A 23,635-nucleotide genomic window follows, 5' to 3' on the forward strand; every position below is an offset into this window, starting at 1 on the left:
GTTCTTTTTTTATTTTTATTTTTTATTCGCATTACATTGATTCTTTATCTCAAAGATGAGGTTTCCATTGCTACTATGGACAGGTACGTATCTCATGCAAGCATATATGAACTTAAATTGCCTTTCAATATTTTGAATGCTTTATTATTTTGCTAGATGTGATTAGGCTCAAAAGTATATGCTTCATTATTTTTCTAGATCATTTAAATACACTAAAACTAAGTTAATAGGATTTATTTTATATAATTTATCAAACAAAATGAAATAAATTTTGTCAAGTATGATTTATTCATGTTGTTCCCTTTTTACTTTTTATTTTTATTTTGAATATCAGCATTTATTTATGTAAAGCGTGCATAGAATTATGTATCCATTTGCAACATTAATTAATATTTTTTTGCTAATTATTAGTATAATTTTCTATTCCCAACAAATTCTTCATTAATCTTTTTATATTTTTGGCTTTCAATTGCAAAATTTTGGACCATCATTATAAAATAGGTTTTTTTTTTCCTTGCGATTTTGGAACTTATTTGACTAAAGTAGTACAATCAAAGTGGAAATGATAGCTCTTTATAGAAAAAATTTTATTTTAAAGCCTGGTATTAAATAGTCATAGACTCATATGCAATTTTACAATCTATATGGTTCAATTTTTTTTTTTTTTTATAACTCGGCTTAATTTTTTTCTTGATTTTGTTTTCCAGGTTTGTCATAAAAGATTCCAATCCATTTTTTTTTTCATTTACGCATAGTGTCTCTCTTACAATTCAAACTATTCATTTTCTTTTTGTTTCTCAAATAAATTGTGTATTATATGAATTTATGTACAAAATCGTGCAACGTACAGGAAGCAAAAATTATGATAGGTTCTATAATTAGAACAAATTAAAGGTTAATATTCTTCGAATAGTTCTATTTCTTAAAAGTGGCCATTTTTTTTTTTTTTGAGAAATAAAAGTGGCCAATTTTTATAATACTATATCTAAAGATTTTAATAAAGAACACTCTAAAAACATAGTGTACAAATAAGTATTCAAAGATTTTCCAAAGGAAAAAAATTCTTCTAACATTTTTTAATCATTGATATTATTTTTAACAATACTTTAAGTCACTAACAAATTAGTAGTTATTTTGTTATAATAATTTTTAAAATATATAATTATTTATACATATATTTTATAAGTTTTTTCATAAAACCGTGCAACTCACGGGCCTATAACTAATTATTATTATTTTCGAATCAAATCTTTGCTCTTGCTATAAAGTGTGCATAACCTTGCAGTTGGTACATCTAAAAAAATACAGTACTAAATTCTATAGATATGTAACCATGTAAGTGGTTTATAAAACAATATATATATGGCCAGAAGATGCACGGAGTCGGAGTCGGAGTCGGAGTCGGGGACAAATCTCACAATTTCCATTTCCGAATGTGATGCTAAATCTTAGCAATCATGACAGGTTAGTATACAAATTAATGTCTTCATTTTCGTTTTTTTACTATACATTCTACCTTCAATATTTTCTTATTAGCAAGGCCTCTTGAGGAAACCGCGTTGCTGAAGGATTTTGATGGTTTGGTGGGTTCCAGCTAGGCGCTGGAGTCCCTCAAAAAAAAAAAAAAAAAAAAAAAAAAAAAAAAAAAAAAAAGAAAAAGAAAAGAAAGGAAGCTAGGCGCTGAAGTCCTACGTTTGGACTCGGAGTTTTTTTTTTTTTTCTTCCCGGAAAGTTGAGGTTTTACTTGCCTTCTGTTTTTAACACGTCCGAAAATATGAGGATTATTTATTTATCTTTCTTTTTTCCCTACGCTACACAACGTTTGAAAAAAAAAATCCAAATCTATATAATGTATTGAGAAATTTTAGTTATAAACTTGGTTGTATCCTAGATATAATTTCATTCAATAATTTTTTTTATTGGAAGATATTATATTTTCTTCTTATATCTTCTATACTTGCAAAATTTCAAGAAGATAAAGATCAATAACTATGTTATCAAACATTTATTTAAATTATCAGTTTTTATAGTCTAAAATAATATATTAATAACATATAAGTTTATGGATTATATAGTAAATTACATCTAATTAATACCAAATTTGACATGTAAAAAACATGCAATACAATGGGTTCAATTTTTAAATATGTGACAATATTAATTTTTTAAAGAATTTGTAGCTTGGCTACAATAAATTTTGTAACTTAAGTTTTTGCCATGTATCTACTTAAGTTTTTTAATCTTTGTGCCAAGTGAGTTAATGAGTGCCAAATACTAATAATCTAATATTAATGAACTGTAAATTTTTTTTTTTTTTTTAAATCACATATACTCAAAAGTTAGGTCGGGCAATTTGATCAGGCCCTCTGGTGTAACAACGTATTAACTTTAAAGTTTTTAGTGTGTAAAATTCTTTGATTGCTAGATACGTGTACCGTAGTAACAATATTACAGAAGTACAGTTACATATACTGTGCGAATACTTTCTGCAAAGGTGGCTTTTATATATATATATATATATATATATATATATATGTTTGTATATAACTGTTATATTTGGAGTTTAGCCCTGATTGAACTATAATTATTTAACTATTATAGTTGCTTTTGGTTGATTGTATATTACACAAACTTGATTCGTTCTACAAACTTGATTCGTTCTACTGTGTAAGATTTATTTACTTTGTTTGCAATGGCCTGTAGGTATAAACGTTAAATTCACTACAGCTTTTTCTTTTTTCTTTTATCATTAAAAAGTTGGATTCAATGTCGCTTTTTTAAGGGTTATGCATTGTTTTGGTTTTACAATTTGAAATTCCCAAGTACCATTAATTATGCATTATTATTTGACTAATATTTTTCTGACTTGCTATTTGAAATTGTCATGTAAGTTTTGCTTGCTTCAAGTCAGATTTTTTTTTAGTCTCTCACAGCAGGGCAGTACACACAAGAAGTGATTTGAAGAAACAAATTTTTAGTTGGTTATGATATTGCAACTTCACTCTAGACATTAGTTTTGGTGAATGGCTTTCATAAACCTGTAGCCATTATTTCCTTTTAAACATTTTGGTTGTAAAATTGAAATTGTCTTGCAAGTTTTAGTTTGGTGTGATTCATTGGGGTTCTTAGGAATAGCGGATTTGCTATTTGAAATTGTCATGTAAGTCTCTCATAGCAGGGAAGTACACACAAGAAGTGATTTGAAGAAACTAATTTTTAAAATTTTTAGAGGATATTGGACACTATATGCTTAAATATACTACGTTATTAAAGTTTGAATATATGTAGTTGAAGTATGATAACTAAGTTTATGTTAGATGCAAAATTAATTAATATGTAAAACAACCACGTGCATTGTTCGGGTTAAATACTGGTAATAACTAATAGTCGAAACGTTTGACTTTTTGTTGACCGCTACTCATTGCGCTACATGACTACATAGATTAATGCCACGTGTATTTAAAAAAACCTAAACAATTGTGCCTTTTCATTTGATGGAAGTTTTAGTGATATTTTCACTTGTCTGAACCATTTTATCAATCATCTATAGTAAATTAGAGATCGAATGTTCTGTCTTTTGGACTGTAGTTACAAAATATTTTGACTCTTTTTTGCCTTTTATACACGCTCCTTAAGAGCCCAACTGCCTATACTAAACTATAGACACAACGTTTAATCATTTTTATAAATTAAACATCGTTTCCTTATCAAAAAAAAAAAAATCACTTCTTTCTTTTATCTTTATCTTTGTATGCTTTCTCTCAAAAAAAAATAAATAAATAAATAAATCTTTGTACGCTCTTCTTTCCCTCTCTCTCCCTCTCTCCGACATTTATTTCCTGTGGACAACTTTCAAACAAATTTCTCCATGAAAATTTTCCCCTATTAGCAAGGACTTCTCTTTTCAGTAACACCGGCCAGCAAAATGTCAAAGCAAATTTAAAGGTCAGATACCTTTTCTGAAATGTATGGTAAAGAAAAAAATTGTGTGGTAAAGAAAAATTGGGTATTAAATACAGGTGAAGTATTAGGGTGACAATAGGATATATCAAGTAACATATTACAATATTTGTAAGAGAAACTCAAAGAATTGAAATGCCCCTGAAATGCCCACTATGTTAAAATTTAGATCATTGCAAAAAAGAACTGTAATATACGATAAAGATGACAAAAGATCTGATGTTGAGAAAAGAAAACTTGAAAATAAAAAAAAGGAAGATTTTTTTTTTTTTTAGTTAGTATTTTATAGGCTCACAACACCTTATCACTATTGTTGAAGCCTTAACCACCATGAGATCAGTCAAAACATTGAGATGAATGCTTTTGCAAAATCTTTTGCAAAAATGAAAAAGAAAAAGAAAGGAGCACAATGACAACACAATATGTAAAAAAAATCTTGCATTTTTATTGTTTCTTCCTCTCTTCACTTTTTTCTCTTTCTTCACCTCACCATGTCTTCTCCCTCTCTTTTGGTCGATCTAGCAAAACCCACAAAGCTCTATATCACCAAAATAAAAATAAAAAACCCATTTTTGAGTTTTGACCTAAAAGACAGAGATATAGAAGATTAATTGGCGGCAGTGGGTGAGATTTTGGTGTTTGTAGCAGCAATGGTGGGTTGCTTGGTTTTGTGGCTATTTGTGGTGAGGGTTTTTTTTTTTTTTTTTTTAAATTAGAGTTCCGATGGTTTGGTTGTGGTTATGGCAGTGGGTGGCTGTGGCTGGGTTGGGTTGGTGGTTGTGAGTTTGTGGTTTGGTTTTGGCCGGAAGTTTCAATTTGTGGAGGTTATGGGCGGCAATGGTGGTTATAGGCTTGGCGGTGGCTGGTGGTGGCTATTGGTTTGCTAGGTTTGTGGGTTTGTTCATGGTTGTTCTTCCTTCAAAGAAAGAGAGAGATGGAAGAAAAGAGAAAGAATAAAAAAATAACAAAAAAATAATATTTAAATGAAGAGGTAAAAAAAATGGAACTACTGATGTTGGATATTTTGTAAAGTAAGAAGGTAAAATAAATAAAATGACTTTTTGTAGTGTCAAATAGCTAAAAAATAGCTCCACCAATGTGGATGCTCTTAGTAAAGTATTGTGCGAAGGACCAAAAAGAGAAACAATTCTATAGTCCCACATCGTCTAGAAAAGCACATAAAAATATGCTTATAAGGAGTAATCTCCCATTAATGGTAATGTATACATGAAATCCACTTATTATAAAAAATAAATAAAAATCAAGCCAAAAGTGTGAAGTTAATACGCATTGTCAACGATCTTGCAGATTCCCTATCCAACACGCACATATACGACAATCCCCAATCATATATTGATCAAACCCTATATCATATATTGATCAAAGTAACATAGATCAAGTAACATATACTACAAGTCTACAACATGTATTGATCAAAGTAACATATACTAAACATATACTAGCAACATATATTGATCAAAGTAACATATACTACAAGTCTACAACATATATTAATTCCCACAATCCCGCTGGAAGACTCAGTAGATCATATACGACAATCCCTGTATCATATATTGATCAAACTAACATATACTAGTAACATATATTGATCAGTCAAGACTACCTTTACACATAATTCTATATTGATCAAAGTAACTTGATCCAAGTAACATATACTACAAGTCTACAACAAGTCATATACTACAAGTCTACAACATGTATTGATCAAAGTAACATATACTAAACATATACTAGCAACATATATTGATCAGTCAACATATATTGATCAAAGTAACATATACTACAAGTCTACAACATATATTAATTCCCACAATCCCGCTGGAAGACTCAGTAGTAACAACATATATTGATCAGTCAAGACTACCTCCATATAAAAGGACTAACATATGCTTCTCAAAGGACACACAATTTTTCCTTCTCAAAGTAATGGAAGACTCATAGATCTGTTGTCTCAAAGCAATGGAGAGTGGTGATAGGTAGTGTTTTCATTTTCTTCTTCAATATAATATTTTCTTATCAGCTTTTTAGTTATTTTCTGTACAATATTTTCTTATCAGCTTATTAGTTATTTTCAGTTTGGACAAGGATTAAAAATAATAATAATAAATAAATAAATAAATAAACACGTGAGTTTTAAGAGAAAACGGCTGCACTTGATCTTAGCCAAAAGGCCGAGACGGCTGTTAACCGTTAACGTTAATGATTTCTTGCCGTTAATCGTTAACGGCAACAAATCACTCTCTCTCTCTCTCTCTCTCTCTCTCTCTCTCTCTCTTCTGATCCCCTTCAACGCTTCTCTCTCATCGATAATAATATTGATGGGTATGGCATCCGCATCGGTCGGCGGCGAACAGAAGCGTTGTGAGCTTCAATGGAAGTTTGTGATTGCTGGTCTAGGCCTGTTAACATATGTGGATTTCACTGAGGTTGAACTTGGATCCAAACCCAAACCTCTGTGTTTGGGCATAAATAGCTCGCATTGATACTGATTTTCTTTATTTTTGTTTTCCAATTTACAAATTTTATTGTTACTTGCATCTTTTCTTTGTTTAATAATTGATATTCATTTTTCATTCTTAATCAGCATCAACTCAGATGAAGCTGTGAGCTCAACTGACAGATTGAAAGCTTTTATTTCGATAGCTTTTTATGGCCCATTGAAGAGGTTTGGTTCTTGGTTTTATAACTCTATACCTTTGTTTTTCATTTTTTTCAAGATGATTGGATCAATTTTTGTTTAATAATTGATTTCTTAACTTTTGTTTTCTACGAGTTTCAGCTTAAAAACTGCTGCGATCGAAGTGGTCAAACTAATTTCTGAAGCACTTGTTTACGTACTGAACAGGTTTGGTTTATCCTTCGTTTTTCAATTTTTCAAATTTGATTGTTATTTGCCCTTTAGTTTTTTACAAGTTTCAACTTAAATTCGGCAGTTAATTTATTGAAGGTTTCAATTTTGGAAGCTTTCTATCACCTATTGAACAGAGTTGGGTTCTTGTATAAATATGTTCTTCATGTATGTACTTATATGTGCTTGTATAGCTCATTGAACTTAGGGGCTAGCTTCTGGATATGCATAATTCGGGATTATTTCGATGGGTTAGATAAAGCATATTATTATGTCTATTATATTTATTAATATGTAATTGTTAAAATTATTGGTTGAAGTTGAAAGGGAACTTTATATCTATCAAAAAAAAAGTTGGAAGGGAAGTTTATTGTTAACCATCTGTTTCATGGCTGTATAATTGATTTTTTTTTTTTTGGGCTGTCCATTCTCATTTGGGGTTTGTTTTACGTGATTTGAGTTTCTAAATTATTGCTCAATTCATGGTATGTTTTTGTAATAGAGTTACAATTTTTTTCTTTTTTGGTTTGATGTAGTTGTTGAAGATTAATTTGTTATTACTTCAAAATTCTTCTAAGGATCTAGGTGTGAAATTCAATTAAAGTAAAAATAATTTGTTTTTGAACGTTTATTTATGTGTCCTGAGGTTAAAACAGTTTTTAATATGGGTTTTTATTTAGGTTTTTATTTAACAAGTTATTGGTCAATTTTGTATTCAAAGGCAAAACTGCAGCGAATACTATGCTTGAACTTTGTCCTTCATTGGCCACATTAAACACCCAAGATGACTCTAAAGATAGAATTTGTCTCCATACCAAAGGAAGAGTACGCTCAATTCCTAGCTCATCAAAAGCAAGTGCTTCTTCCATTTCTTTCACTCTAGCCTAATCAAGTAGTGCATCCCATTGTCTTTTATGGTCCACCTTTGATCCATGGGTCACTGGAGTCTAACAAAATAAAAAGTAAGATATTTAACATCTCCTACAAAATCCTAGACTCAACTAAAGTTACTAAACTACCAAAATATCCTTAATTCATAGGGATTTTAGAAATCACAATTTTGCTCCTAAATACAAAATTGACCATAACTTACTAAATAAAATTCCATATCAAAAACTGTTTTAACCCAAAGACACACAACTAGACCTTTTAAATCACATGACTTTTAATTCAACTGGACTTCAAGCATGGCCCCAGAAAATAAATCTTGAATATGCAAATTTGTAAAGTAGTAACATTTTAATGTTCCATGGCTGCATCAGATATGTTAGTTTGGAACTGTTGTGTTGCTTATCTAATTGCTGGGTTGTTGATAGGAGTGTGGGTGATTGTTTTGTGAGAATACTGGTTGTTTGTGGACAGATTGTCAGCCATTGTTTTGGCTACTATATGTTTTTAGTGTTGCTCACAGGAGCCACATCTTATTCACTAGTTTACTTTAAATCTAAAATAACATTAATGGAAGTAGCAAAATAGGACATATCAATTAAGGAGGTAACCAAAGAGTACGATTTTGGATAAGATAGAATGGTGGAAAAGAAAATATGTGGCCAACTTTCATTAGTCTATCAAGGCTCCCAAGCCAATTTGAAAGTTTTGGGACTAAGGTTTGATTGTTGTTGTTTACATTTCAACATCAATACTGCTGCATGTATGAGGAACAATAAGTCTTGTATCAGACCTATAGCTTATTGAATGACTCTAATTATTATAAACTCAGTATTGCAGTCACACATATAAAGAGTGAATTTTTAGAATTCTTGATAAGACAAATTTTCAGAAATTATTTCTTGTACTAAGGGTGAATGAAATACTATTGTTAGTGGCTTGTTCATCTCTTCAAGTTGTATTGCACTCATTTTGGTAGGTTTGGGAGAGAAACCTAATAAATCTGAGGTTATTTCCTTTAGTTTTTTTTTTTTTTTTTTTTTTTTTTTAAGTTAAGTGGATTTTGTGGGATTTTGATTTCCTTATGTTTGGAAGAAAAAGTAATATTAAAGCTGAAGGATTTCTTGTTTGTGTTTGTGCCAGTGAGGAAGCTCTCGGTTTCTTTGAAGCATTTCAAAAGCTCCTTTTTTTTCCTCATTGCGCTTCTGTTCGCCATAATTGGTTTTCACTTTCGCTCCTCGGACGTCTCTCCACTTGAAACACATTATGCTATCTTCTTGCTTTTCCTTGTGGCTATATTCGTCTACGGCCTTGCTTATGTGTTGATATCGGTACCGCCTAAAATCTCTGAGTACCTTTCCATACTCAGGTTCATCTATCTAATTTTTGGAACCATTGCTATTGAGCTACCTGCCTCAATACTCATTTCTCCCCTTTGGCTATTCATGGTTAATTTATGTTCAATCCTTATCATAGGGGTACTGTGTTCGTACAAACAAATTTATCAATTTGTTTGTCAGATATATGGCTGGCTCCTACAGAGATTCCAATCAGCAGCTTTTCAAGCATTTCTTTCAAGGGAACGAGGAGACAATAACAATCAGGTTGCAGAAATTGTTTAAGTGGTCTTTTTTCAAAAAAAAATTTATAATCAAGAATATGTATTGAGCGATTGGGCTCTGCGTCTTGCGTCCGCGTTTTCTGGAGTTCACGTTTTCTCCTTTTTTTTTTTTTTTTTTGGTCCGCATTTGTTGACTTTGGGGGGACAAATTTTACTGTTATGAACAGTAAATACATTGTTCACGCACTGTGTTAATACTGTTCACACATTAAAAAATATTAAAAATAGATCCCACGGCACTATTTGTACATTTAAAAATTATTTTGCTACAGTGTTTTCAGTTTTCAGTTTCAGCAACAATAAACTCAATCCAAACGAACCGTAAGCAAGCAAATTTTTCACATATGTAATTTCCTGTTTATGGAAAATTGATTCTATTTACACTTTATTCAAAGTAAGGTTAATTATAATATATTCACCGTATGTTTTTATACTTTACTAAAGATCTCACATCCAACTGCTAAGATAATAAAATTTGTAATGCAATTTTTCAAACTTCAAAAACAAGGTTTCTATAGTTTAAAAAGGTTGTAGAAAGCAAGATTTTTTTTTTTTTTCCCTGTTTCTGTGATGTTGTCAAAAATTCATCTGTTAAGGAAACACAACAAACCAGAATATTAGGACACCACATCTGACCCAACCACGGCAGCCATGGAAAAATAATACAAATAGACAAAACAATTGCCCAAGCTTCAAACCATAAACATGCATATACAGTCATGGTGCTACATTAGCCAGATTGGTTATGTTTGTCAAGATGCAGGAATGGACCCTTCTAACTAATATCTGCAGACTACCACTTGATAGGATAATGATGTTTGTGATTCCATTTTTTAGTTGAAGAGTCATAGCTGGTCTAAGAGTTAAATTGATTGCAGTATCGTTTTGTGTCACATTCCCAAGAGTGGCATCCTGGTAATACTTTATTGCCCGATCTGTCTTTGCACATAAGCAGTTGCCCTCCATTTGATTCTGTTAAATCCTGCTCCCATATAGCATCAAAATGACTTCCCACTGCAGGACTTGCCAATTCTGGATAGATTCTCTCTTAACACGAGCACTGCAATGTGATTGCATATCCTCACCACATTTTTCATGATGTTCCAGTATATCTGATAAAATAACGTTTGAAACCCAATTGAACTAGGGGCCTTTAAAACCCCCCATTTTAGAGGGCATTGTCTACCACTGCTATTGATCAGTGTCTAGGCGCTACAATGTTTATTTCTTGAAGTTGACCCAATATGTTCTACAGAAATTTGATCTGCCACTCTATAGATTTCACTATATGATCCACCGTTCCTTGTTCTGTTTCTTGTCATATCAAATTGAGAATGAAAACTGATTTTCTCATTAGAATAATTTCAGATATTCACACCTCTGTATTCTCCATATACTATTAACAGAGCCTAACCAGCCATTTAAAAATGAATTTAATCAACTAATAAATCTTTGACACTGTTCACCTATATCATGTGTCTGCCACACCTATTACTAATTAACAAAACTGATACATTACAGAAACCACAAGTCATATGTACACGAATGAAATATTAAAGTTTGAGAATCAATTAGATTGTCAAACCTTATATACAAACAGAGACTAATTGCCACAAAACGTCTAGACCTCTCTAGATTCATCTTTTCATAATAATCCATGTCAACATTTGGAAGTTCAAAGAGGAAAGTGGCTTGGAATGATAAGAAAAAGCTCTAATTTATTAATTCTAAAGACAGATTTCTTGGTTATCTCCTTTTTCCCATCCAACAAAAGTGAATTATCACATCATTATGCATTACACAATGATCATATCACTACACAATTTGATGACTAAAATCAATTGAAAAGTGTATGTGAACTGCCACACCTCTTCATCTTATTACGACTTCTGGCTATGAGCCCACATGCAACTCATTTTTGAAGATCATATATGTAAGAAAATGAAGAGCAAGCCTGGAAAGCTCAGACTTCTTGCAATTATCGAGCAAGTTCACTTCTTACATGAATTTCTGTCATTACATACTACATCCTGCAATGAAAACAAAACATCTAACATTAATCAGCACCATATACCCAAATATGCTAATCCCTGCACAGTGGTATACAAACCTTGTTCTTTCGTAATTCCAAAATGTCTTCTAAAGGTGGCCGGCCTGGACAAAAACAGATAAGTTTGCATAAAATATTTATAAGTTAAGAATTTGATTGAGCAAAGCAAAATCAGATTAGTCATCAATGTGGTTAGTTTTCAAAGCAAGTTTCATGAGCTTCCAGTGAAGCATGTTGCAGGCTCAGTTTGATTTTGAAAATGTGCATAAAGAGAAGTTAAAAAATCGCACAGATATTTTTTCATTGTGCAAATAAATCCAAATGATATGGTTTTCTGTTAGTGGACAATATAATGATTATCAAAAGAAATAATTCCTTATCACAACAATTAAAAGAGTCACTGAATTTGGTGTGTGTATCACAAGGCTGGTGCTGCTCTATTATAATATGTAATATCCAAGGGGAAAAAATCAGCTATAGCAAGACCTTTTTTTAACTGAAGCAAAGAAGGCACGACTGCCTGAGAACTTTGAAGGGGTCATAACATAAAATTGTTTATGCAATACAAATTTACCTGTGATTTGAAGACGATATTTAGCCCAAACACCATATACGGCATCAGTTATTGTTGCAATCTGTTAAATGCATATTGTTATATTTAGTAATTTAGTACAAATAATGATGAGAGGGCAAGGGAGCATTATCCACAACCTTATGCGTCTAGAGAATGGTAGCATTTCGACTGAACTACAAGTAAAATTAGGAACAAAGAAACTTACAGGTTCATATTTGGTAATGGCATAAACCCAACCAAGACCAATTTGTTCATATAGTCTTCTAAATGCCTGTAAAGTTGTCATATGCAAGAATGAGAATGTCAGATAATGAAAGCAGTGGCAGATTAAAGTAACATCTTAACAGGGTTCTTTAGCCATCTTCTTCAAACAGATTGTGTACCTAAAGAAGTCCAAACGTGTCCCAGACCATTGACATTTACTATTGAATTGCAAAGGAGACTGAGAAGGAAATTGGCTTAGAGAGAATCATTGTCCACGTGCCTACAATAGGACCCAATAAACTTTCCATGCAAGCGTTGGTAAAATGATAGAATCATGGAGGTGATCATAGTTCCACATCCTAGGCTGCACTTTGGCCTCCTTTAGAGTTTAGATATTTGAATAGTTAGTGATTGTCTAGAACACTTCTTAGATTCAAGGTTTTACGATCATGTACTTGTACTAATTGATTCTAGTCATGGAATAGCCTTAGTTGAAGTTTCCAAACCTATTGATCGATGGTGTTTTATTTCCCCCATTATTCTTATATATTCCACAGGTTGGACCACTGTAACACAAGTATATACATATTCACATAGATGACAAGCACACATGCATGCTTACTCACATACACAGATAAATACAAGATAGTGAATTTATATAATGTGGAAATTTGGAAATAAAAGTAAAACATGAAATGAGAAGAGCAAATACTGCAAAAATACAATTATAGGAGAAATGGAAGGGGTAGGAAATGTGGCGTACTTCAACATCAGTGACTACAGTTCCATCAGAGAGGATGGCATGAATCCTTCCCATTACCTAAACAAAAAAACAAAACTTCATCACTGTATTGCAATAAATCTGACACAGAGATGCTCTAAAATTTGTATTGTAGCATACCATTAAGTAGTATTTTACAAAGTTATCATTTACTTTCCTATGGCCAAAGCACAGAGCCACATGATTGCACATGGATTTTTCAGGAAATTTCTAATGATCCATAAGAGCCAACAAAAAAAATAAAAAAGAGTAAATTAGTCCATGAAGTCATATTGGATATGACTAACAGGTAGTGTTACAGTTACTCATATACTTCATTTTCTACTTCTTATCTTACAGATCCTAGCAAGCCCTCTTCGACCAACAAGCAGTGTATACTACAAATTTCAGCATTGTTTGGAACATACAGTTTTGTAGTCTAGGCCTTGATTCTCCTCTGGAGAGTATTCATCAGAACTTATATCAACAAATTTGATCGTACCATAGTCCTTATTCCTCTCCCTGAGCATGTTGACCTGACATATAATGAACTTAAATATTTAAAATGACCAAATTCACAAATTAACACATTTTACACACAAATCAGGTGTGTTCTTGAAGAAATGCAAAAAAACAGGTCCTTGAAGACAGACCTCACGCATGCAAAGTGGGCAGTCCCCATCATATAACATTTTAATTGTCCAATTCTGAGGTGATTGTTCTTCATCTTCTTTCTTGGGTGTTAAGGGATCCACAGTAGCCTCGCTTATTGCACGGATTGGATATTTAAGTCCTGCATAAATTTAAATAGCACAACAACCAACAAAACTTGCTTCAATTCTTAGTGTTACTGATCAAAATTGTTAAATTAGTTTCCACCTAAAATTGGTTCTATTCTATCAAATAATGAAGGAAAAACATTTACAACAACAATAACAACAAAGTGGGAACTGGCTATCCTACAAACCCTCAACAAACTAATAAGGGTCGGTCACATAAGTTCTTTTTTGCCATTCTATCATGTCCAAAGTTATATTCTCTTTAAGAAAAACATTAAAATACCATAAAAAAATTAAACCCAAAACTTGGTTTTCAATGAGAATTGCTTTTTATTGTTTCTATACAAACCGAAAGAACCAAGTAGTTTGAAAGATGAAAATAGAGAACAGAGATAGAGACTCACCACCGGGTTGGTATATAGGAAAAGCTGTGAATCTATGGAGAGCATGTGAAGGAGGGTAATGGAATTTGAGTTTAAAATAGTGAGGAATTGATAGGAGAGATGGGTTTCTGTGTCTTCCTCCAACGTTACAAGCTGTGACAACAGCTCCTCTCAATGCCATTGCTTCTTTTCTTAAAAATCAGCTCTTGAATTTTGAAGGATTCGGTGTTTGTTTCGTTTCCTTAAATCCAAAGTTGGTGATGTTCATAGCTGCTTTTTCATACACGTGGCAATGCGGGCTTCACTCAAAGAATACTTGCCTATTAGGCCTCCAATCGTCCACTAACTCAATACGTTCGGAAAGTAGAACCAAATGTTTTTTTTTTTTTTTTTTTTTTAATTAAAAATTTTTGATATATGATAAAATTTTGATTTTTGAATTACAACATTTGCTTTACCCCCTATTATTAGGATAAAACATTGGAATACTAAATTCTCTTGGCTAATCTAAAAAAGAAGTGCTACGTTCGTAACATTTTTACTATAAATTATAGGTAGTTAGTTATTATTGGTTCAAATTTGAATTTAGCACTAAGATTACTTTTTTAACTCAACAATAACAACCAATAAGAACTTGCCACTTAGGATTTGTTGTAAAAATATTGTACACATATCATTTCTCAATCCAAAATGCCAGTAGTATTTATTATTTTGAGCAAATTAATAATTTTATTAAAGAAATGCTACATCCACAATATTTTTACAACATTTTCAAAATTAATTATAAGTAGTTGGTTGTTATTAAATGTTATGGACAGGTAAAAAATAATTTAAGTTGTATTTTCAAATTAGAGCTAATAACAACTTCCCACTTATAATTTATTGTGAAAGTGTTGTGAAAATATTATGGATGTAGCATTTTTCATTTCATTAAGATAAGTAATAATTTATAATAATGCCAAAGTAGATAACCCAAAGTTCAAACTATGTTCCACTTTATTTTCAGTTTAAAATTTTAAGAAATTTTATGTGTTGTATCTCACTCATTAATAGGAAGTTTCAGTTCACACAACATTAGACTTTTTTCTTTTTTTTCTTTTTTTGAGTTTGTGAATGGAAGTGTTAAAATAATAATTAAATAATTAAATTCATGCTCATTTATAAAGAGAGTTGAGAGGAACAAAAGGTGGAAGCAAACTAAGTAGTATTGTATTCAGCAAAAAAAAATAAAAAAATAAAACTAAGTAGCATTGGCGATTAGTCATTATTCTTTAAGGTAATGACTTATTCCATTGAGACCGGTTTGTGCACAAACAACAAATCCAAAATCCAAGAAAAATATGAACACTTCACGAATGGGTTGGGGGGTCATATTTCAAACAAAAACTAATTGCCATAAACATCTAGAACTCTCTAAACTCAACTTTTCATAATAATCCATATTAAGTATTGGAAGTTCACACTGGATAGTGGCTTCGAATGATTTAACAACCAAATGGCTCTAATTTAGAAATTCTAAAGTGAGGTTTCTTCCTCCTTTTTCTTGTCCAACAAAAGAAAATTATCACTTCCTTGTGCACATTATAAGAGCATCAACTCACTAGATTTTTTTTATGACTAAAATTAATTGAAGAATATAATTGAAGTTAAAATTTACATGTGTTCTGTACAAATGATATAGCAGCAATATTGAAAAAGGGTTACAAAATTATATTCTTTCTTGAGGTAAAGAGTCTAATTATTTAAAGAACTGCCACACCTCTTTCTCTTGTTACAAGTTCTGGCTATGAGCTCAGATCAAGCTCATTTTTGAACATCACATATGGAATCAAATGAAGAACAAGCCTGGGAAGCTCTGACCTCTTGCAATTATGGAGCACAAGTTCACATCTTAAGCATTTATATCATTATATACTTATCTATTTGAGAACAGCTTATTTAGCTTTATATTGAAAATATTTTGCTGAAAGTGTACTAGAAGTATATTTGTACTTTGAAAAAGTGAGGAAAAAAAAAAGTTGAACTTATAAACTCCAGCCAAATAAACATCTTGTGATAAAAACAGAATCCCTAACATAATTCAACACCATATACCTCAATTATGGTAATCCCTACAAAATAACACTACTAACTTTTGTTCTTCTTTCGTGATTCCAAAATCTCTTCCAAAGGTGGTCGGCTTGGACAAAAACAGATTATAAGTTTCCATCACATATTTACAACTAATAATTATATTAAGCAGCAGAAGTATATTAGTCATTAATGTGGTTAATTTTGAAAGCAAGTCTCATGAGTTTCCTGTAAAAAATTTGTGGGCTAGAAGTTTGATTATTAAAATGCGCATAAAGAGAATTTTTTTTTTTTTTTTTTTTTTAAAGCAAAGAGAATTATTCATGGTGCAACTAAATCCAAATGATAAGGTTTTCTGTTAATGGAAAATTTAAAGTTTTATAAATAAAAAAATCTCTTGTCACAACAATTAAAATTTCATACCCATAAACCCAAAAAATCGTAGCAACTCAAAAAATTCATAACCATAAACATGCAACCCACCAAGCAAAGAGAAACCCACATTGTCAAACCCATCCCCACCACTATGAAGTGACGACACAAAATTAGCCATCCTACCACCTATCAACCCCAACCAGAAAATCAATTAGCCATCGTCGCAAAATCCAACCATTTATGGATCTTAGTGAAGCCTCCAAAACCCATCAAAATAAAACCATCTCCAACCTGACCCGAAACAAATCTGCACTAATCCTTACTCAACAACCAACTTGCCAGTTGCCACCACCAAAAAATCCAAGTGAGCCCAAGCTCCCCTAGACCTTGGTATTGCAACATTTTATAAAGCGCCAGTATATATAGCGACATTTGTATATAGCATGTACACATCTACAAATAAATATATATAGTTACTATAGTAAACTTGTAAATTTATACAAATATACACTTATTAATGTAGAGAAATACTATGTTATTAATATTTTCACAACAAATCTTAAGTGATAAGTTATTATAAGTTATTTTTGGTAAAAAAAGAGTAATTTCAATAATAAATTTAAATTAAAACTAATAACAATTTATTATTTATGATTGGCGAAAAGTGTACATTTTGGTCTCTACATTTTCACACGATTCCTACTTTGGTCCCTAAATTTTATTTTTACCGCTTTTAGTCCCTATTTAGAAAAACGCCTTCTATTTTAGTCCTTTCCGTCAGTGCCGTTAGGGCACTGACCTACATGGCAAACGGAATTATTAAAATAATAATAAAAAATTTTATTTTCTCATTAAAAAATGCCAAGTTAGCATTTAAATTAAAAAAAAAAATTTATTAAATTTAACTAAATAAAAAACAGAAATAAAAATAAAATATCACATTAATTAAGATTGAAGTGTGTTTTGAGCAAGAACAACAAGAATACATACACAAACCCAGAAATTAAAATTCAAAAATTAAAATTTTCAAAATCATCACATACACATGAAAGTTTGGAGATGGTGTGGAGGAGAAGACGGAGGGAACTCCGAAGAGAATCCGGCGCCTGTTTCAACGCCGGAATCACCGACCTCCGCCGGATTCAACACCGATCAGATCCCTCGCACTTCCGAGAACTTCACGGACGATGACGACATCAACATCGACGACGAGGCCGACGTGGATCCCGAAATCATCCGAGACGAGCCGGAAGAGGTCGAGGAAGAGGACGACGGAGAGGACCTTTTCCACGACACTTTCTTGGAGTAAGTACTCTCTCGACTCACAATCCGATCTCTATATTTGCTTCCTTCGTTTTTTGAAAATTGTTGAAAAATGTGGGACTTGGTGAAATGAAATGCAGTGATTATCGGAGAATGGATGAGCAGGACTAGTACAAGTCGGTGGGACTGGATGACTCGCTTGAGGACGAGAGAGATTTGGATCAGATCATGTAGGACCATAGGGCTGCCGACTTGGAGCTCGACGCTCGCGAGGTTCGCGTCACTAGACGCAAGCTTCCTGAGCTTCTCCACGGTGCAGAATATTTTTGGATTGGTTGTGAGGTATTTTTGGATTGATTTGGTAGTTTGGAGTTTTAGGATTTGATGATTTTGCTGGGTTGAGAAAATGATGATTTTGAAAATTTTAATTTTTGAATTTTAATTTCTGGGTTTGTGTATGTGTTCTTGTTGTTCTTATTCAAGACACACTTCAATCTTAATTAATGTGATTTTTTATTTTTATATCTGTTTTTTATTTTTTTATTTAGTTAAATTTAATAATTTTTTTTTTAATTTAAATGCTGACTTGGCATTTTTTAATGACAAAATAAAATTTTTTATTATTATTTTAATAATTCCGTTTGCCACATAGATCAGTGACCTAATGGCACTGATGAAAAGGACTAAAATAGAAGACGTTTTTCTAAACAGAGACTAAAAACGATAAAAATAAAATTTAAAAACTAAAGTAAGAATCGTGCGAAAATATAGAAATCAAAATGTGCTTTTCGCCTTTATGATATGCAAAAATAGCATCCACCCGCAACACTTATTTATGTTAGGCAAATTTACACATTTCTGGGCTAAATGGAATAAAGAAAGTGACGTAAGATACCATGATTAGGACACATGTCTAATTAGGAGAATGCCACCTAGCATTGGTACCGTAGTGGTCAAAGGCTAAGAAAGTACAGGGGCACCAAAGTAAAACAAAAAATTCCTTAGCATTTTCATTTTCAATCTCTCTCTGTCTCTCTCTGTGAGCTTTGAAGCTCAGCGCAACAAAAATGGCGTTCTTGCTTAACAAAACCTCCATCGCTTCGCATTTCCGATCTCACTCCCAGGTACTACGCACTTCCTCTCTTCTCGATCCCTTTCCTTCGTCGTTTCGATCCTCTAATTTCTCTCTCTCTCTCTCCCTAGAACACAGTGGACGCGCTCTCTCACACGCGCCGCGCTTACCACATCGAACTCGGGGCTCGCGAGAAAGCCGTAAGTCTCTCTCTCTCTCTCTCTCTCTCTCTCTCTCTATTCTCTGTATTGCTCTATTACTGTATCTTTATTGTTTGATATCTGTTAGGGTTTATATTCATGCATATCAAATTTATCTAGATTTGGTCAAGCTAGTAGCTGAAACACTGAATCAAACACCTAAAGAATCCTAATTTTGATGCATTTCTGAATTTTAAGTTTAAGTATGCTTGTCTTTGTGAATGAATTGTGGTGTTGGTACTAAGTTGCTTAAACTTTGCAGCTCTTGGCAGAGGACCCGGCTTTGAAGCGATTCAAATCCCATAAGAAGAGTGTTAATGCAGTTAAAAGAATGGGAGATGTTCTCACTATTGTCGTTGTCGCAGGTAACACAGTGTTATCTGTTAATGGTTTATGCAATTGCTCAAAACTTTAAGTTCCTTTGAAGAGTATATGGTTGACATGAAGTGTAATACAAAATGGACATATTGGAACAAAAGTAATTTGTTCAGGTATCTAAAAAGAATTCATGTTTAGGAATTTTCGTCAATCATGAAATGAATTACAAGGGTGTTTGAAATTATCGATACTCGTTTTATATTTTGACAAATCATTATATTCTATGTGCAGGCTATTATAATTGGTACACTGAATTAAAGTGTAGTATAGTGATTTATTTCCAATTTATATGTCATTTGTTCTTTTTTAAGTTTTTTAAAAAAATTATTTTAAATGTTCGAATGCCAAGGCTTGCTCCTAACATGATAGGGTAGAGGGTGAAGTGATCTAGATCAACCATATGCATGTGCAACTCACCAATAAAAATAAAAATAAAAATTTCAAATTATATTAGTCCTAGGAAGCACAGACACTTTATTTGGGATGTTGTAATGGTGTCCTATCTGCTGTATCATATTATAATGGTTCAAAAATTGCTCGTGTCGCAGTATTGTACCCATACCCGTTCCCATGTCCATGCATCCTAGTCGTAGTCTATTTTAGTTGTCCAAAACTTTCTAATCTGTCAAACACTAGAAGCATAAAGTGGTAGTGGGGGAAGGTAACATGTTCTTCTAAGAACTCCAAAAATTTGAAGGATGTAGGAAGTGTACCAGCTGGTTCTAGCTTCTCAGTCATATGATTGTTTCTATTCAATAATTGTTCTGTCCATGGTATGTCAAAGAACTGAATGTCCCCGTTCTCCTCCTCGGTTTTTTCCCTTATATTGATTTCCAATATGCCCAAGTAATCTGTTAAGATCCAAGTTTGAACTTATTTTTGCATTTGCAATCCTATTCTTTTTCTGTAAGAGCTTACTACATTTGTATAATTACATAGGCAATCACACATTACAAGTTATATAAGCTCCGTAGCAAGAAACAGAAAATAGCATTCTCTATTGGTAGCACCATCTAGTATGCTAGATTCCTGCACCTAAGCTAAAAAATTGTGATATTTTGGCCAATTCCAAATTTAATCGAGTATGGAGTACAAGAGTTAATTACCAATGTGCTTTAACTCAAATGGTATCTCCTGCTCTTATAAGAGCAAGGGGGAGGGGGAGGGGGAGGGGGAGGGGGAGGTCTTGGGTTCTAGACCCATTTGGTGCATGTCAATTAGCAGTTAAAAAATAAAAATAAAAAAAAGGAACGAGAGTAAATCTAGTATGCAATTGATAAAACCTCAATCTGAGACATTGTATTATGAGAATTGTTTTTGTTCAGAAAGTCTAGGGACATCCTTCTACAACTTTTTTCACAATTGTTGATATGGCCTATTGTGATTGGTGGATAATAAAAGTGGTACCGGTGGTATACCCAATCGAAAATGATATTGCTTTAATTACAGCCGGCCATTTATACTTTACAAAAATTATTACTCTTATTTGTTTGACGTTAAACCTTTTGCTAATGAGTTGATGGTTTCGTGGTTGTTACTTGTTTGCATTTTTGCCATGATGTGTGTGCGTGTGATGTTTAGAACCTTTAGATTTGACAAACTTTTTTGGCAAGCTTCCTGAAGAATGGATTAAACTGCTAATAAAGCCATATGAATCAACTTTTGTAAACTTGATTTATTATCTTGGGTGGGGAAGCTTGAGAGTTTTTTGGATTATATTTATCTTATTGAACAGTAGAGTTTGAGCAAGCAGCTCGAATCTAAATTCAAGACAATAGGAAATGTTCTATTCCTTTCATGTAAAATTTTCAGCAGAAAATTTTATGTTATGGTCTGAGCGACCTTTACTCGAGGAAAAAATAGGGCCTGAATGACCTTACAAATTATTGTGTGAAGTGGCCAATCTTAAGTGAGAAGGCCCTTTTGACTTGCATCATTTCAAAGAAAAACAAAAAATGGTAAAAGAAACTTTTAGCATCTTTTGCACTGGGGAATTTGCTTCTATCACAATTTCATTCGGTGACTGGACTGATAGATTTAAGCATCTTTTGGATTGGGGAATTTGCTTCTTTCACAATTTCATTTGGTGACTAGACTGATAGAGCTTCTTCTAGGGCCCTCTATTTTGGAAGTTGTAATCCCCTGAAGGATGAGTGAAAAGCAGCACTATGTTGGGAACCTGTCCAAGTGGGGTTTTGCTAAAACTTGGGATTTTTTTTCTGTGTTTTTTTTTAAATATTTGCTCTTCTCTTGTGCAGTTCCTAGTGTCCACATACTCGCATGTGCATGCACACAACACCATCCCTGCCTTTTATTGTGCTGAATGGTTATAGAACCTATTGTGTGTTAGTTATGGCACAAAATGACCTATTATGTCTGTGAATTCAGTCATGACAAATCAACAACCAACCTTCATCATTGGACAAAATTGATTTTACTTGGCTACTCAAGTCTTTTTCCCTGTTAGCATCAAGCATGGCCATGTTATCTGGCTAGGCTCAGGTTGTCTTCTCTCACTAGTTGTAATTGTCTTTCTTATGGCATTGCCCTTTATAGCTTCAATTTGAACCACATCATTCTCTACCTATGGAATAGGTTGACAGGAGTTACTTATACAATGCTCAATATAAAGGGACTGCCTTTTTATTGTGATTTTGAATCAATTGTTTGTTTGAGATAAACTATCAATATGGTTGTTTATATTGGGAATGATAAGAGGATATCTGCATATGCTAATTGTTAAAAGTAATTGTATTCTTGTTACCTGTTTCTAAAGCTTTCATTCTTATTTGTGATGTATGTATGTTTCAGGTTGCTGCTATGAAATATATGTTAAAGCAGTAATGCGAGAAGAAGCTCGTAAAAAAGCAGGGGCTGCAGGTGGAAGTGCATAATGAAGTGTGATAACTCCAGGACTTCTTTACCAAGAAAAAAGTAAAAAAAAGAAAAGAGAAGAATAAGAGAGGGAGGGGGGGGGGCGGGCGCGGAGGGGGGGAGGTTGGTGAGTTGGGGAGGGAATGTAAGATTGTGTTAGACTTATTGTCATTGCCTATGTTTTTTCTTTTCTTTTTTTTTTGGTCTGGGTTAAATAAGCAGTGAAAACATTCTATCAAATGTTTGAACCCAACCTTCTGCTCTTTTGGTCTTAGGGATGGCCAAATCCAATGGGTAACATGTACCTGGCCCGACCTGATCCGAAGCTTTCAGGTTTACCTGATATGTCATGGGTAATTAGGGAGAATTGGGCCGGGCCGGTTTTGGATAAAGATCCAAAATTTTGGGTTGGGTACAGATATTACCCGAATCCATCTTTATGTAAATAATAAAAAAAATAAAATAAAATAAAATAAAAAAAGAAATTTGAGACTTGCGGTTGGAACACTCGCAACACTATTATATCCCCCACTGTCTATTCATCTAGATGCTCTCCCACGCTTTCAACAACACCATCACAGCAAAGAGAAATTAAATGTAACCCCAAAAAAAAAAAATTCCAAACTTGGTCTATGGCTATTTTCTTCTTAAGCTGCAATAAGTTTACTAACATTATAACATGCTGCTTGTACGTGAGCGGGAAATTAAAGTCACTGTGGATATATGCTAATGAAGACCAAATGGAATCTAATCATTATTTAGACTAGGACAGCCTGCCATAATGAGTATCGTAATGAGAGGTTAATCTTCAAAAGTTTAGACTAATTTGAACTTTGAAAGGTTGTTAGTAGTTAGAAACTTAGAATTGCTCAAGCTTATCTCATGTTACATCCATGAGTCTCACTCTTTGGGTTTAATTTCTAATTGTTTGGTTAGAACATCCTAATCACTTCAAATTACATTTTCATGTAAATATTTTGCTTCGACTGGCTGCTATCTGATTGTCTCATTACAAAGTGTTGAAACTATGTTTCTTTTGTCCTCACTAAAAATGACTTTTTGCCAATTTTTGGTTTGCCCCCAATGAAAGAAAAGAAAAAGGAGAATCACAAAATGTTATTGAGCGTGACTAAAAATTGTTTCTTTTTGGCATGGTACCAGATTATACAAAGAGGAGCCCACTGCCCACCAACAGAGACGATGGCTTGTGAGATTAATAATTTAATACTACGTGATGTGGGGTGGTGACTCTGTGTGGTAGATTGAGTACAACTTTCGGCTCAAAAGTCTGCTGTGTTGACTAGAAAAGTTTTCA

At 32.8% G+C, this 23,635-nt stretch overlaps 2 protein-coding genes across 4 annotated transcripts in view; one reads left to right on the forward strand and one right to left on the reverse strand.

The window, feature by feature from the left end:
• The window catches only part of LOC115963484 (uncharacterized protein At5g50100, chloroplastic), a 28,598-nt gene extending 14,267 nt beyond the window's left edge, over positions 1-14,331 (reverse strand). Inside the window, exons 1-8 of one of the 3 annotated variants that reach the window (XM_031082486.1) lie at positions 14,113-14,331; positions 13,580-13,719; positions 13,355-13,462; positions 12,930-12,986; positions 12,168-12,233; positions 11,963-12,023; positions 11,449-11,492; positions 10,890-11,368 (exon numbers count right to left, since the gene is read on the reverse strand). In XM_031082486.1, coding sequence (XP_030938346.1) covers positions 11,330-11,368; positions 11,449-11,492; positions 11,963-12,023; positions 12,168-12,233; positions 12,930-12,986; positions 13,355-13,462; positions 13,580-13,719; positions 14,113-14,269 — 672 coding nt within the window. In that variant the 5' untranslated portion in view covers positions 14,270-14,331 and the 3' untranslated portion in view covers positions 10,890-11,329. Of the gene's footprint in view, positions 1-10,889; positions 11,369-11,448; positions 11,493-11,962; positions 12,024-12,167; positions 12,234-12,929; positions 12,987-13,354; positions 13,463-13,579; positions 13,720-14,109 lie in introns of those variants that run through there. The other 2 variants (XM_031082484.1, XM_031082485.1) reach the window with 2 other exon arrangements.
• Positions 14,332-18,765: 4,434 nt separating this feature from the next.
• Positions 18,766-22,592, forward strand: LOC115962870 (succinate dehydrogenase subunit 7A, mitochondrial). Its single transcript, XM_031081749.1, has 4 exons — positions 18,766-18,920; positions 19,000-19,068; positions 19,331-19,433; positions 22,258-22,592. Exons 1-4 carry the CDS (start codon positions 18,864-18,866, stop codon positions 22,338-22,340), a joined length of 312 nt encoding a protein of 103 aa, XP_030937609.1. The 5' UTR covers positions 18,766-18,863; the 3' UTR covers positions 22,341-22,592.
• The last annotated feature ends 1,043 nt before the right edge of the window (positions 22,593-23,635 follow it).

Source organism: Quercus lobata, chromosome 10, assembly GCF_001633185.2.
Source record: "Quercus lobata isolate SW786 chromosome 10, ValleyOak3.0 Primary Assembly, whole genome shotgun sequence".
NCBI lineage: Eukaryota > Viridiplantae > Streptophyta > Magnoliopsida > Fagales > Fagaceae > Quercus > Quercus lobata.